The sequence below is a fragment of the Chenopodium quinoa genome, unplaced genomic scaffold (assembly GCF_001683475.1).
Source record: "Chenopodium quinoa cultivar QQ74 unplaced genomic scaffold, ASM168347v1, whole genome shotgun sequence".
Lineage (NCBI taxonomy): Eukaryota > Viridiplantae > Streptophyta > Magnoliopsida > Caryophyllales > Amaranthaceae > Chenopodium > Chenopodium quinoa.
Genome location: NW_018745177.1, coordinates 1,607,876 through 1,622,921, shown reverse-complemented (window position 1 = coordinate 1,622,921; position 15,046 = coordinate 1,607,876). Strand labels below are relative to the sequence as shown.

The window sequence follows — 15,046 nt, the reverse complement described above, 5'->3', positions numbered from 1 at the left end:
GTTTCTTGATATTGAAGTATTCTTTCCTAGAAATTATCATCAAGTCTGCTCCTTACTTTCACAACAAACCCTCTGGCAACTTATATGTAATTTTAGCAGGCACATGATGATGCTAAGAATGACTTAATATCCTTAGGAGTGATACTAGATATCATGGATCATAAACTACACTTGGTTTGGAACAACCCTGGTTTAACCCATCTTGTAGGTTACCATTCACTTCTAAAGGATCATTTGGGACCCAATATCAAAATTAGAGTAGGTTATGGAGGAAGCCTACAAGGGTCATTGGAGGCCATTGTAAATCATATATGGCACCAATACAGCTGCAGAATGGGCACAACTGAAGTGGGTTATGGAGGAAGCTTCTTAAGCTGATCAGTAAAAATAATTTAAGTTCATTAAAATTAATTTTAGTTCACCAAAAATAATTTCACTTCAGCAAAAATAGGGTGAAGTGAACGGGTCTTTAGTTTTATTTTTTTAACATATGATCATTTTTAATTTAATTTTTTATAAAAAAAAAAAAAAAATCACCCCCACAAGCCGAGCCACCTCCCCCCACCTTTATTTGGTGAGGTACAAAGTAGTAGTTTAGTTAGTTAAAGTAAAAAATATACTCTTTATATATTTGATTGAGAAATTTTAATTACTTACAATTAGAGTAATTTTCATAGAAGTTGTTGAATGTTAAAAACTCTACTGTTTAGAGGAAAAATAGAGATTGAAGTATTGTGTAGTAGAAATATACTCCGTATTTTTTATTAACTTGCCCTTTTATAGGCGAAATTTTACTATATTAGCATTGTTGTACTTTAAAATGTAGTAGGTTACTTTGCATTAACCGGTTAAAGACTACATGCATGTGAACTTGAATTAACTTTGTATTTTTCTCAATATTGAAAAAGTTATAAATTACAATATTATGCTACTTTTTGCAACTATTCCCCACTTATTGTCCATGTCATCAACTAACTTTTTTTTTTCTTTTTTACTAGTTCACAATATAACCGCTCATTCGGGGCTTGTTGGACATTCTTTTTTTAATAAAAAAAACAAAAAAACAAGAAAAATGTGATTTCCTTTTTCTATTGTCAGTTTTCAAAATAATCATAATTTTAATAAGTTTGACTAATTTTTTTATTCATTATATGACATACTAGTTTTCAGTAAGTATATGATTTTGAAAAACAAAAAACAGAAAACGATAAGGATGTCAAATGAACCCTTAATTTACCGCTAAGAATAAGCAGTTTCAATTATTTTGTTTTGTGTATATGAGATTTAAGTAAGTAAACCATGCACTAATTTATTTATTTTTTGAACAAAAAAAACATTAATTCAATTAACGGTTTTACACTAACTCTATTCAATTAGCTGTTTTATTTTTCTACAAAAAAATAACAGATTTTTATGGTGACATGGACAGTATGTAGCAAATATTAACAAAAACTAGCATATTGTTGGAATTTATAACTTTTCTAACCCTATTCATGGAAATTACTCATGAAAATTGCTAACAAAAACAAAATCACACAATTACAAAAATTTTAATCAAAATTTCCTATACACCAACTTCCATTTTTTTCGCACAACCAAGTAGTAAACGCCCACAAATTTCGAATCTTGGATGGTGGTTCAAACTTTTGGGCGATTCCACATGAAACGCCTAGAAATTTCGAACCTCCGTCAAAGATTCGAAATTTCTAGGCGTTTTCACCGAGAGATTTCGAAAAACTTGGGCGTTTTAGCCCATTTCAGAAAAAGAAAAAAAAACATTTGACGCGTCGGCATTCTCAACGAGATTCTTCCGATCCCTTGTCCTTCCTCAATATTTTCACGTGATGGTGATGCGTAGGTCTACACTTTGTGATATTTTTGTAGTGTGGATGATGGTGATTTGTAAAGAAAGGAGATGGTGATTTGACCAGTGGTGGTGTATATGATAGATTGATACCTTTAATTTTATCTCTCCTTCAATGGCTGAATATGAATTGGTGAAAGTGATTGGAGATGATAGTATTCATTTATAAATAAGGGTAAGTTCATAAATTTAGTTTTATCTTGTGGGCGTTACTCAGATATTTGAGGGTGGTGTTTAACAACAACAAAAACAAAAAAAAAAAAACTAGTCAGGGCACGTAAAAATGTAAAATAGTAAAAAAAAAAAAAAAAAAAAAATAGTCAGGTAAAAATGTAAAATAGTTATAACCCTTGTGTAATCACCTGGAATCAAAACCGTAGATCCAGCTCCTATTCCGATTAGAACCATTACTCACCCATCAACAATTTTGCAGCGATTAATTTCTAGTTAGGCAGTCTCTTAATGTAAAATTGTTTGTCATTACACTTTGCAACTCCTTGAATGGTTTTTTTCAAGACATGCCTCAATTCTACTATCGTTTAACAATGAGATATTACAAGAGCATACATTTTGAATTTTTGACATATACAATAATTACTATCCAGGTCTGTACACAAGAGGAGAGAAAATTACAGGAGGGAAGTTGGTGAACGTTAGACTATCCAGAGAGCCAACTGAAAAGCAGTTGTATTCTTCACCCTGCCTAGTGACCCCAACAATGATTTACATGTATCTGTTCATATCTGGACTACAATGACATAGTACAGATACGGTAAATGGTTAACCCAGAAAAAATACGAAGGCTTGACCATTCACCCAAGAGTGCCCTATATAAGTAATTGATGCATTCCCAATCGATGGCAATGTAAGAGGCTAAAAACATCAGCTCTCAAACTGGCCAGCTACAACCCTCCACAGAGAGAGCGATATAGAGATGGAGAACTGAGAGATTGTATGTTACTGATAACATCAGACGGTGTATATTCTTCTAACTTTTTTCATCTTCCGTCGACAAATAGGGCAAGTACCGGCAATTTCAGCGATTCTGAGAAAATGGACAAAGCACGGAATAAAATTCATTTTCTTAATGGAAATCAATCAGATAGCTAGCACATATCCAATAAATATACCTAGCAAAAGATGAAAATGCAATGAGATCATAGTAACGAGTATTGCCCTTACTGTAAACTCAAATTAGCCATTCCACCTTTTTATCGACTCTAGAGACGTAAATATAGGACGTACCAAGTACAACTAATATAATTATCATCCAAATTATAATTTTCTTTATTATATCTGTGTCTTCATAAGCTGCTCAGCTTCCATTATCTGACCACTTACTAACTTAATAACACGAACACAGATAAATGGCTAACAGGCTCCTAGATTTGCGAAGTCTCCAATTAGCTCATTGCTTACAACTAAGATCACAGAACAATATTAAGAAATGGTCCGGCTTCCCAGCCCACTCAGTCTCTTGTTAGCCCTTTACCTTTTCCAATAAGCACAAAAAATGTAGTAAAGCAAACAGGAAAACATAGAAAAAACGAGCATATACCTTATCCCACAAGTAAAACAAGTGGCACAGTGGCCACAAGGAATGAAAAAGCAATCTTTAGGTGCATCAAAACAAATAACACACAGTCGCCGACATCCTTCTTCCAAGTCCTCTTGGGCTTCCTCATCATTTTGTGAACCAGAATCATATGAAGAACCCAAGCTAGAGATTTCATCATCTTTCTGAGACAACAAGGGAGCTCTCTCTGATCCCAGGTCACCTGATTGGCTTTCTGTAGATTCTTCCATGTTACGTCTGATTCTATTCAAGAAGTTGAATGCCCATAACATGATCGAAGTCATCCCACCTGCAATTACAAGCACCAGAATTTATGATTTACTCCAGCAATACTAATTTACAACGTTTCTTTTTTTGGTTTATGAACAATAATCCTCAATTAAAAGATATTCAAAAGCTATAATTTTCTAAACAACAAATTTTCAATTATTATATATAAAAGAAAAGGACATTCCTTTCTTTTGGTTTATGAACAATGATCCTAAATTAAAGGATATACAAAAGCTATAATTTTCTAAACATCACATTTTCAATTATTATTTACGAATGAAAAGGCCAACAGAACAAATAGTCAAATTTATATTTTATTATACAATTTAGTGTCAGCATATTCTCATAGCACATAGCAATCTCTAGTATGACAACTGAAGAAAAAGATGAATTCTACCTATACCAAGAAAATAAGTCATCCAGCGCGGTTCATAAGACAGTTTGACATACTCTCTGTTGTTTTCAACACCCTGCAAGCATACCCATATGAACAGAAAATATAAATTAATTAGCTTATAGGTCACCATTCCATGAAAAATCTTACATCAATGTGACAATCAACACAATCCAAAAATGCATGCTGTGAATACAGCTTGTTAAATTCAAGGCCTATAAAGGAGAAGCGAACTTGCCAAAGTATCTAGAGGTATTTTTCTAGAGTCGGGTTCATGGAGCATATTTTATTCCTGCCAACTCCAATTAATTCTAAGTTGGAGTAATGTAGAGTTGAGACAAAACTAAGAATCTAGAGGGTTTAGGCTGAGTAAAATTGAATACATGTGCATATTAGTATTGGGAAGATGTTTCTTACTGTAGTTACTATAGTTATTGATATTACTAATGTTCCCATTAACTTTCTGTTAGACAGTTACTATTTCCACAATTGACATGATTTACTTGCCTGTTAAATATTCTCAGCAGTTGGCATTGCACTCCTTAAATCGGCCGTCTAAACAATGAGTGATATAAGCATGAACACCTATTAATAATAGAAGGATAATAGAGAGGAAAGCTACTCAAAGACAGTGTCCCTCCCTTGCATAGACATAACTACAACTAACAAAATAAGCCCTCACCTCTAATGGTCCTGGAGTAGTCAACAAAGCAGCATTTCCACCTGGGAAAGGAATCTTCAAATTGCACCAACCTTGAGTCAAATTACACTTGTAGTACGAAAATTCAGTGTTATGCATGGAAGATAGTATTGTGAGATTCAGTTCGACCTGTTTAGAAAAATGACAGCAAAGCAATTCATAACGTCAACATTACTCAAAAAGTGAAAGAGAAAATCATCGCATACAGTGGGAACATTAAAACCAAAGCCAAGATGAATGTTTGCTTGTATGTATGTGCCAAGAACTAGCAGTAATTCTTTCAATTAGTAAGGACAAGATACAAAACATATTCTGACATTTTGATTTCAGGCATTCCCTAGTACAATATGTATCTGGCATGACTTCTAGTTGAGCATAGTACTGTATTAAGACTACCTAAATTATCTAATAATGTTGAGATTACTCCAAACTCCTTGTACAAATTTTCACTCACAGTGTCACAATAACCAATGTGGGCCCATTGGATTAGGAGAGATCTAACGATTGAGAGTGGATGTGCATCAATTTGGAACACTATTGGCATTTAAAATCCCCTTCATACAAAAGGTGCACAGAATAAGTTTTTAACCTATTCTTCATACTTAAGCAAAAGGATTATTAGTATGTGAACATTTGACCCTCATTGATTGTTGGGAAATTTCATGACACGGGAATTTGGTTTGTGATTTTAAATATCTAAGGGCTTGTTCGTTATTGTTTGTACTTCCAATTTCACAAAAAATATGGAAACCGGAAAAATAGTTTCCACTTTTTTGTTGTCGTTTTCAAAATTAACATGATTAGTATAAGTATGACTACGTTTCAGTACACAGCCTATATCACATGAATTGTAATTTCTTAATACCGATAACTAGAAACTAACAATGAAGTCAACGATACCAAACGAGCCCTATGCTTAGGCCTTTGGGTATGAATATGGAGACAAATTAGGTCAGTGATTAAACTTTTCAAACAATGACTGCATTCTCTCCTTTGAGAAAGTAAACCAGCATTTTGTCACATAAAAAAAGTGAAGCTTCAGTATAGTATACTGCCTTTCTCAACTGGCAAGGCAGAATGACATTGCTAAGGTTGTTAAAGCAAATCTCTTAGTATTCAATGGATACACTCAAATGACTTACAAATCAAGGCATTTAAGAACAATGTAAACTATCATAGATTTAAGCCTATTTAGATGAAAATATAAAAAATTCTACAGCAGCAAGACAACAAAATCCATGTCTAACAATAGAGAAAAGGACATGTTCTCTTAGAGTAGATTAATAGGGGGGAAAAAAATACCTCCACATCCTCAGAGTTAAGATTTCCAACAGCAACATAATAGTCGTAAGATCTTAATATATCCTGCGTGATAGAACCACTTCCTGAAATACAAGAGCTGGTCAACATAAGACTAGCTTCAACTTGCAAGTCAAGGTTAAACCATACAGATTTGTAAGTGCATGTGGAAACTTAAACAGATATAAGCAAAACCAAATCTTACCACGTATGACATTCCATGACAAAGTACCATCTGAATATGACGGATCCTCCAACCACTCAGCAAGTCCTTCAATCCCTGAAACATAAGAGATCAATAATTGAATCTTTTATGCCTTCTCTACCCAAACACATTTTCTCTTTCCCTATCTTAAGGTGTGATGCCCTGATATTTATCCTAACTAAATAGTATCTCCCTTCAAGGAGCTTCTAACCCACTCCCGCCAATACCTCTCCTAAACTTTTTTTTTCCCCACAAATTTCCTCTCAGAATAACCCAGACTAAAAAAATGAGAAAGTGAACTGCAAAGATAACGACGGGTATAAATGCAGAAAATTTCTTCTGGCAAAATCCAGATGAAATAAACATCAGAAAATATAAGCATACCTTTTGCTACTATGAGCAACAAAGAAGATGAGCTTTCCACATTGTACGATATATTGATCTGAGACCCCTTATTCAAGTAATATATCCATTCCTAGAGAGTTGAATGAAAGAAAACGAAGCAAATTATAAAGTCAGTCCAAAACTCAAACGTAGCAGAATACAGCCAAAACTTAAAAGAATGATGAGGGGAGCTCGAATAATGGTCGTATCAAAAAGTTGAAGAATGGACTAAATCACATGAGGAAAATAAAATAAAAAGAGGGGGGCCATGCCTTGTGAGACTCCGGTTTAATAGAAGCATTCACAGATTCAGACCAGATCTTAGTGATCTCTAGTGGAGGATTTTCATAGAACCCATAAAGCACAGGAGCAACCTTCATATGCTTTGATGTTTCCACCTAATAATACAGAAACATAAAAATCATAAGGACAAAAAAGTAGCTCCATTTCTGCAGAGCATGCACTTGAGCAGAATTCAGAAGTCATCCCATGGGAGACAAAAATAAAAATAGAAAAGCTATAAGATCTCTTTTCAATATAGAAATGCACTTCTGTATGTATGTTTACCTTTACAGTATGTACAAATAAGGGGTTAGCCCGTAACAGAATGGAGCTATATGGGCCAATTTGTAAATTTTCCGATCCAAAAATACCCATAATGAGTGTCATAGACACTGCAAGAAAGATGACGTTTAGTCAATTGGCATATGAGATAAAATAAAACCAGGTGTTGTGAATTTCAGTCTGCATGATTGAATGCAACCTCCTCAAAACAAAAGGAAATATTGGCAACAGATACAAACACAGATTAAAAGATGTGGAAATGTGCATCAAAAACAGATTAAAAATTTTTGACACAAAATCTAGAAACTGCTGACCATGCCTGCATTGATTTACTCTAAAGCTGTTCATTCATCATGAAAAAATTTAAGTAATGTAAGGGAGGTTTGGAGATTATCAGGCAAACCTAGTCTTAAAAAATTGCATCAACAAAAAAAACTATGCTTCTAGCAATGGAAATGCAAAGCAATTTTAGTTTTGGCAAATTATAGTGAGACATACTCCCTTACCCCCTAAATACATTTCCCATTTGCTTTTCAAAAAGTCAATTTTAATTTGCCCATAAATTCTTGCTAGTACAATTTGGGTGGGGAAGAGGGGGACGTAGGATCTTGTAAGATTTATCTCGTGTATACAATCAAACTATCAACTTTTTATAACTTTTATGAGTTCATCAATAGGTAATTAAGAAGACTGATGGTCAAATATGTGTCATGAAATCTGCACAAAAAAGCAAACGGGAAATGAATTTAGGGACTGCAGAAGTAATATAATGACAAGGGCATGCCATCTATGTACCAAAGGAGGGCAAAGGACAAAAAGGTATGCCATTGAACTATCAAACATTAAATAACATAGCCTATTCTTGACTCCAACTATACAAAATCCTGGAGGGGGACCTCTAAACCTTGACAAAAGGTGGGTATACTCTCAAACTACATTAATTTCTTTCTATCCAACTGCACCACCAATTCACCCTCAAGAGCAACTTAAAATAGTCTATCAAAAACTCTTTTCCACCTGTCATACACTCATACCTCTTTCAAAACAAATGGAATCATAGCCCTCTTGATGAGCCTGCTTTGTACGTCTAGCAAGCAACAGCAATTTAATTATAGCTCTTACATCCAAGTGAGCCCAATTCATATGGCTGACAAGAAAAGGCAGTTTAATCATACATCTTATGTCCAAGTGAGACTATCCATATGCCTGGAAAGCAAAGGCATCCCAGGGCCCACAGGTCCACAAGCGGGGTCAATACAGACTTATTATAGCTCACAGCTTTACACACTTCTGATTGACAAGATGCATCTACAGAATCCTAGTTGGCCTGATTATAAGTTTTGTAAAAGTCCTACACTCTCCTACTCTAGTTTGATACATGAAAACTTCATCTAATTCATGGCCTTAAAACAGGATTCCTCGACTAGGCGACTAGCCCTTCAAATTTTTCAAGAACATATAGTCTTGGCTGATTTTTTCACTCATTTCTAATTGATATCCCATATTTTTTACCCTGTTCTAAACAAAATTAATAGTCAAAACCCAAATCGATTAAATTTTCCGGGGATTACGAGCTAAATTGCCATTGCTCAGCAATGCAATGCTTCAAAAAAATATCAGCAAGACAACATTCAAAAATCGCAATTGAAATTTAACAAATTACACACAAAAACAACACAATCAACAACATCAAAAAAACCAACTAATCAAAAAATAACAAAATAAAGGAATAAAGGAATTACCAAAGAACCAAAAAGTTAGAATAACGATAACGCAAGACAAAGTATCATCACCAGGCGGGTCCTCCATCGCCGGCGACGACAACCGACGCTGAACAGGCCGAACACGATACGACATACTCGATTGCTGCCGAATAAGCTCCGGCGAGGACTCCACTTCTCTCTCCTCATCGGAAAAAACTTCCGGCAACCTCGTCGGAAATCCGGACGACGTCGCCGAGGAAGTCGACGGACCTTCGCCCGCCGACGGAGGCGGAGACAACGAGGACGAGGATGTCGCCGCCATTAAAGGGAGTAAATTATAAACCCTAGGAGAGAGAAAATTGGAAGAAAAGGGGGGGAGATTTAAGAGGAAATGGAAGAAGAAAGAAGAAGACTTTTTGCGTGTTGGTGGGAAGTTCTTCGGTGGTCTTCTATTGAGATTGGGATGAGAAAAGGAGGAGTGGTAATTGATGTCAATGTCAACTAATAAGGCGGCAGGTAATTGGATAATTTAATTATCATTATGATATTTTTAATGCTATTTTTATGGAATTATTATATGGTTAATGTTATACATAGTCTTTAGGGCTACATATAAGCATTAAATTTACATTTGAAATCGTAAAAAGTTAAGAAATCATGAAAATATAAACATTAATTACACTGATTTACGCGTGTTTTTATCATGAATTCCTAATTTTATTCAATTTTCAAGAGTATATTTAATGCTTATATATAGCCCTAAGGGCTACATATAGCATTACCCTTATTATATTGATATTTTTATGTAATTCAACTCTGTCATTATTCATTGATTTTTTATTTTCCGAAGAAATAATTTAAGAAAAAATATCTACAAATGTGTTGTTATGAATGAGTTAAGTATAATGTTGGGTACTAACATTTTAATTTTTTCACCTTTTGGGTACTCCCACTTTTTTTTCGCCTTTTGGGTACTCTAATTAAGTTTTCGGCTAATTAACTCAACATAAACTCACCGGAAAAAAGTCAGTCCCCTCATTCAATTATTTGGCAAAAAAAGTTAGTCCCCTCCTTGAAAAACGTTTCAAATAAGTGAGTACCTTGATTAATTTAAGCATATAAAAGTATTCCAAATATTTTAAACAAAAATACTAAATTCCCAAAAATTGATGAGGCTGCTTCATATATTCAACTAGCCGTTGAATTTTAAAATAAAAACAAAAAATTCATATTAGCTGCCACATGAAGCCATCAGAAAGCCTTCATTTCTTCAAAATTGTTCTTCAGTCTCTGCAAGGAAATTCCTATTGTTATTGTTGTAATGTATATGTGCAATTGAATTAGTGATTGTTAAGAAAAAAAAAAAACCTGGTTAGAACATGCGCACTGTTGTAGTAGTTGATCCTTAGTTGGATTGTGGCTGACTTGGCTGTGATGTATGAATTGGCTGCAACAATTATCAATAAAAGCTTAATTATTTAGTTGATCAATGGTTGTTGTTTGTAGTTACAGTAAATACAAATGGGGGGTTTTAGCTTACCATTGCAGGTCTAGTATACCCTCTCGTGGCCAAATTCAGCCTCTAAATACGATTTTCGAGCAGTTTTTGATTTTTAACGAAGTTTTTTTTTATTATGCTTAAAATTTTATCTTTGAGTTTAAAAGGGGTAAGAGATAATTTAATGTTTCTATGGATAATCATATAACTAATATATAAAGCTAAACTTTTAGCCAGGTCACGAGGCTGCGACACTTGTCGTTCTAACTTTTTGCCACGTGTCGCGCCACGTTGAATAGATTTAAATAGACCTTATAAGATAAATAAAAAAAAGTTAATTTAGAATTATATTTTGATAGAATTATAGGATAAAATTAGTTTAATATATGAAGCTAAACTTTTAGCCAGGTGACGAGACAGCGACACTTGGCGTTCCAACTTTTTGCCAAGTGTCGCGCCACGATGGATAGATTTAAATAGACCTCATAAGATAAAAAAAAGTTAATTTAGAATTCTATTTGGATATAATTTTAGGATAAAATTAGTTTTATTTTCAATAAAATACCAATATTTCAAATGTACAAATTCAATTATAATTTTATTAAAAAAATTATTAGATTATAATTCTTAAAAATTAATAAATTATTTTTTGTATCATAATATTTTTTAGGCAAAGGAAATAGTTCAAAGCGTAAAACATACATTTATAATATATACTAATCGGTTAGAATAATATACTTCACAATCTAGCAAATCGTATAAAGATTAAAAATTTATTTTATAATTCAATAAACAACCCGGGCATCGCACGGGGCACAAAACTAGTTTAAGTATAAAGATGTATTTTGATGAAGTTTTAAAGGATTTTTTGATTAGTTTAAAATGTTAGAATTTTATTTAAAGTAGTATGATTGTGATTTAGAATAAAAGGGTGTGAGTATCCATTAAAAAGGAGTTTAATTAGGGGTTTTTAAATAATTTTCAGATTATTATAAATTATTTAAAGTGAGTTTAAGTTGCTGAAAATTGTGTATACAAGGGTAATTAATATAATATTATTGTCCCTTTATGTAGGAGACTTGGTTCGGGAATTGTTGTAGTGTAATCGGCTACTTTAAGGGCTTATTTGAGGTACGTACGCGTACTTAGCATATTTTGATGATGTAGAATCATGTTAGGTTTGATTTCAATCAATGACAAGTAGTATCATGCTAAGGTTTATGTATGTAATTGAGAATTTATGGTGGTTGTGATTGAATTGTGAAGCATGAATTATTTGTGATGGTTATGGATTTGGAAAATTATACTTTGGGCATGTTGTGTTTGAACCACATTTTTATTTATGGCATGTTAGAAGGCATGATTAATTAAACTACATGTTTAATTATGTTTGGAATATTGAAAGGGAATTTTATTATGGTTCAAATAATTTTTATTGATGCTTTAAGCATGAGGAAGGAGCTATATAAGTGTCTATGTACACAAGGAATAAATAGTGTGTTGGTGCCTTTGTGCACTTAAGGTGTTTTTAACACCGAGGGATAGGATTTTTGGCGCATTATGCGTTTAAGGTGTCTTTGACACTGAGGTAGAATTAAAAAGGGTTCAACAATAAATAATATGTGGTCACTAATTATTCAAGAATTAAATTGGTATGTTTGTTTGATTGTATAATTATTGTTGATTGACTTATTATGCTTTGAGAGTCATCAACAAGTCTAATAATCTGTAAATAACGTAAAGTGAAAGAGATTACGCACCAAAACTCTTGGAACGTATATACCTTGAGTATGAACAATGGGGGGAGTTATGGGGTTTTATATTTAACCATAACTTCCAATGGAGTACAGGACGCTGTATATTCCTTTTTTTATTATTTATTATTATGCGCAGGGATTCCGCCACCTTTGTGTGGTTTTGTCGCTGGTACAGTTAGCTCCCGTGCCAGTTAACCTCAAATTTATTTGGGGGAGGTTAATAGGTGGAAACCCGTTCGATACGTAATCAATGTAAAATGAATTAATTAGTGTCTAGTCATTGTGTCTTGTTGATTGGTGTGTATGCTTGTGAACAGGTGCAATGAGGTAAGTGTTTGTTGATAGGTGAAAGCATGTTAGTGTGGCTAATTTACGCTTACGTACTCAGCTTTGCTGATTGTGTGTGTGTTTGTGTATTTGGCCATGTCTTTACCTTGGCCCTATGATGACCCATTTCTAATGGAGAGTAGTGGAAACAAGTAGAGATAAACTTTTCAGGTATTGAAGCATGATCATGATGGGGCATGAGTGAAGAGTGAATCTTACTAGTTTTCATTAGGTTACAAGGTGTTTTATGCTTTATTTATTTATGACATATTTTATGTGGACTAACACAAAAGTTTGGTTTTGGAACGGTTTTTGAATAAGGGCCTTTAATGGTTCCAAGTTGTAGTTTGATTTTATTTAACTTTGTTTGTTTGGTTTTAAACTTTATTTTCGTTTGGTTGACTTTTAAGTTGACTTGCTTAATCGGTTTTTAATTTTGAGTCTTCCGCTGTGTATCTTTGATAATTGCCTTAGCCGTTTTCACGGTGGCGGTAATGTCTTAGTTATTCCTAAATCGTGTTTTTAAAGGGTAGAATGGGTATTTAAAAGAAAGGAATTTCTAGGGTGTTACACCCGATAACCGTTCCGAAAATCCGGGTACCCGAACTTATCGGTTCGGGTTATGGATATCACTTTTGGTGCTACAATTGGTGCATAAGGTGATTCAGGCCATTGTTGAGGACCATTCAATGGCTCTAAAGGGTACTAATATGCCTTTAGATAGGTCTCTTTGCTGAACCACTCAGACACATAGTGCTCAGGATGCTCCACTGCCTTCCATATAGCTGCCACAACATGATGGCATGGCACACCACTTAGTTGCCATGCATTGCAGCTACAAGTTTTGTCTAATAAGATAACAACATATCTTGTTTGTGTAGCTCCCTCTCTCACTCCATAACAGTAATGCCCATCCCAAAATGCAGACCAACCCCTAGCATTGATTTTTGATTTCTCTAACCTTGTTTGGATTCTAGGGCAAATATTGATCTCTTTTTTGGCAATGAAATCCCTTTTTTTGTGCAGCCTCTCCATCAAGCTTTCCCTTATGTCCTCCAGCATGGTTATAATAGGCTTATGCCTACTAGACAGAATGTAAGCATTGAAAACTTCATTCATGTTGTTATCAATGGTTTCACAAGTGGACTGGGGTGTGAAGAATGCCCTCACCCATTTCATGTAATTTCTCTTGAGCAAGTCTAGCCCTGCAGCAGCTGAAATCTTACTAAACTCTTCCATATTCCTGTTGAATATGTTCTCTGTTGTTGACTTAGCTATTCTCCAAAAGCCTAGTCTGTACTGCAAACTCCCTCCAAAAACTTGTCTGAAATTACAGTTGGCATGTCTAGCATAGACTCTTGTCTTAGCAGAAGGCCAAATATCAAACACAGCCTTGAGTAATCCCTTTTGTTGATCATACATAATGGTGTAGCCTCCACCATCTACAGTACCCAAATCATCAGCTAATAATTGCAGAAACCAGGTTCATGTGTCAGTGTTCTCAACCTCCACACAAGCCCAAGCCACTAGAAACATTTGGTTGTTTCCATCCCTCCCCACTGCCACCAGTAGCTGCCCACCAAATGGACCTTTCAAGAAACATCCATCCAACCCAAAAAATGGTCTACACCCAGCGAGAAACCCTTTTTTAAGGCAGAGAAGCAGACATAAACCCTCTCAAATACATTGTTGTTCAATTTGAATTTGATTGTATTATCAGGGTTTGACCTAAGTATCTATTGGGCATATCTATGTAACAATGAGTATTGCTCCCTATATTCACCCAATATTAGCTTCTGTGCTAATCTCCTGGCCTTGAGAGCCATCCACAACGAGATTTTGATACCCCATTCAGTCCAAACAGTATTAACTATTTCTTGACACTTCAGGTATGGGTTGACATTGAACTTAGGATGATACTGTTTAGCAATCCATGATGCTCTGATCTTCCTAACTTTAGCTAACCTACCACAATTATGTTGTGAGAAGTGTGTTTTGACAGTCATTGTTCCTTTCCCTCCCTGAAGAGATGCCCACAAATACCATTGACAATCTTTGCCTTTACACTTAGCACCTATCCTGTTCTTGGCATTTCTTGTGTAATGAACATCTCTCCCTATACTCACACAGTAAGAAGTGATTGCTGACCTCAGTGCCACAACATCTTCAAATTCCTGTCCAAGATAAAATGGTGATTGCACCTCTACCCTTCCCCTTATTGGTTTATTTAAGTTGAACTTTGGTTTAACTGTTTTAGTCTTCAAAGGTTGAGGCAGGAGGTAACCACAGTCTTCCTCATTGTCAGATTGGGGGGTGAATATAGGTCAGAACTTGAATCATCACCATCTTCACTACTTACCTCTATGTTCCCCTCCCCTGACCTACATGCAAGTCTATTAAGGGACTCTACTTCTTGAGTGAACTAGAACTCATTCTGTGCATCCACCTAAAGTTTCTCCCTAGCCTCCTTCAGTTCAACATCATCATTATCACTCCCCTCCTCAT

General features: G+C 34.7%; 2 protein-coding genes across 5 annotated transcripts; both read right to left on the bottom strand.

Annotated features, from left to right (window-relative positions):
* Positions 1 to 2,289: 2,289 nt before the first annotated feature.
* On the bottom strand, positions 2,290 to 9,446 carry LOC110710698. Of its 4 annotated transcripts, none has more exons than XM_021889028.1 (10): positions 8,999 to 9,446; positions 7,260 to 7,366; positions 6,965 to 7,090; positions 6,693 to 6,783; positions 6,309 to 6,383; positions 6,107 to 6,189; positions 4,787 to 4,933; positions 4,108 to 4,192; positions 3,423 to 3,729; positions 2,290 to 2,909 (listed from the first exon to the last, which is right to left on the bottom strand). In XM_021889028.1, the coding sequence occupies exons 1-10, from the start codon at positions 9,279 to 9,281 to the stop codon at positions 2,834 to 2,836; spliced, it is 1,380 nt and encodes a 459-aa protein (XP_021744720.1). In that variant the 5' UTR covers positions 9,282 to 9,446; the 3' UTR covers positions 2,290 to 2,833. The 4 variants fall into 4 exon arrangements, with proteins under 4 accessions (XP_021744720.1, XP_021744721.1, XP_021744722.1 ...); XM_021889029.1 differs by having other exon boundaries at positions 4,114 to 4,192; XM_021889030.1 differs by having other exon boundaries at positions 4,108 to 4,180.
* Positions 9,447 to 13,246: 3,800 nt separating this feature from the next.
* On the bottom strand, positions 13,247 to 14,840 carry LOC110710823. The gene is made up of 3 exons (XM_021889164.1): positions 14,826 to 14,840; positions 14,325 to 14,715; positions 13,247 to 14,004 (listed from the first exon to the last, which is right to left on the bottom strand). Exons 1-3 carry the CDS (start codon positions 14,838 to 14,840, stop codon positions 13,247 to 13,249), a joined length of 1,164 nt encoding a protein of 387 aa, XP_021744856.1.
* Positions 14,841 to 15,046: the final 206 nt, after the last annotated feature.

What these genes read in the sequence shown, in the direction of transcription:
- LOC110710698 (XM_021889028.1), bottom strand. Translation starts at nt 9,281, where the DNA reads ATGGCGGCGACATCCTCGTCCTCGTTGTCTCCGCCTCCGTCGGCGGGC. An exon ending in CTACTCCAGGACCATTAGAG is followed by an intron (nt 4,193 to 4,786) that starts GTGAGGGCTTAT and finishes CTGTTCATATGG; the next exon opens with GTATGCTTGCAGGGTGTTGA. An exon ending in GACTTATTTTCTTGGTATAG is followed by an intron (nt 3,730 to 4,107) that starts GTAGAATTCATC and finishes TTGTAATTGCAG; the next exon opens with GTGGGATGACTTCGATCATG.
- LOC110710823 (XM_021889164.1), bottom strand. An exon ending in AGCACAGAAGCTAATATTGG is followed by an intron (nt 14,005 to 14,324) that starts GTGAATATAGGG and finishes TGCAATTATTAG; the next exon opens with CTGATGATTTGGGTACTGTA.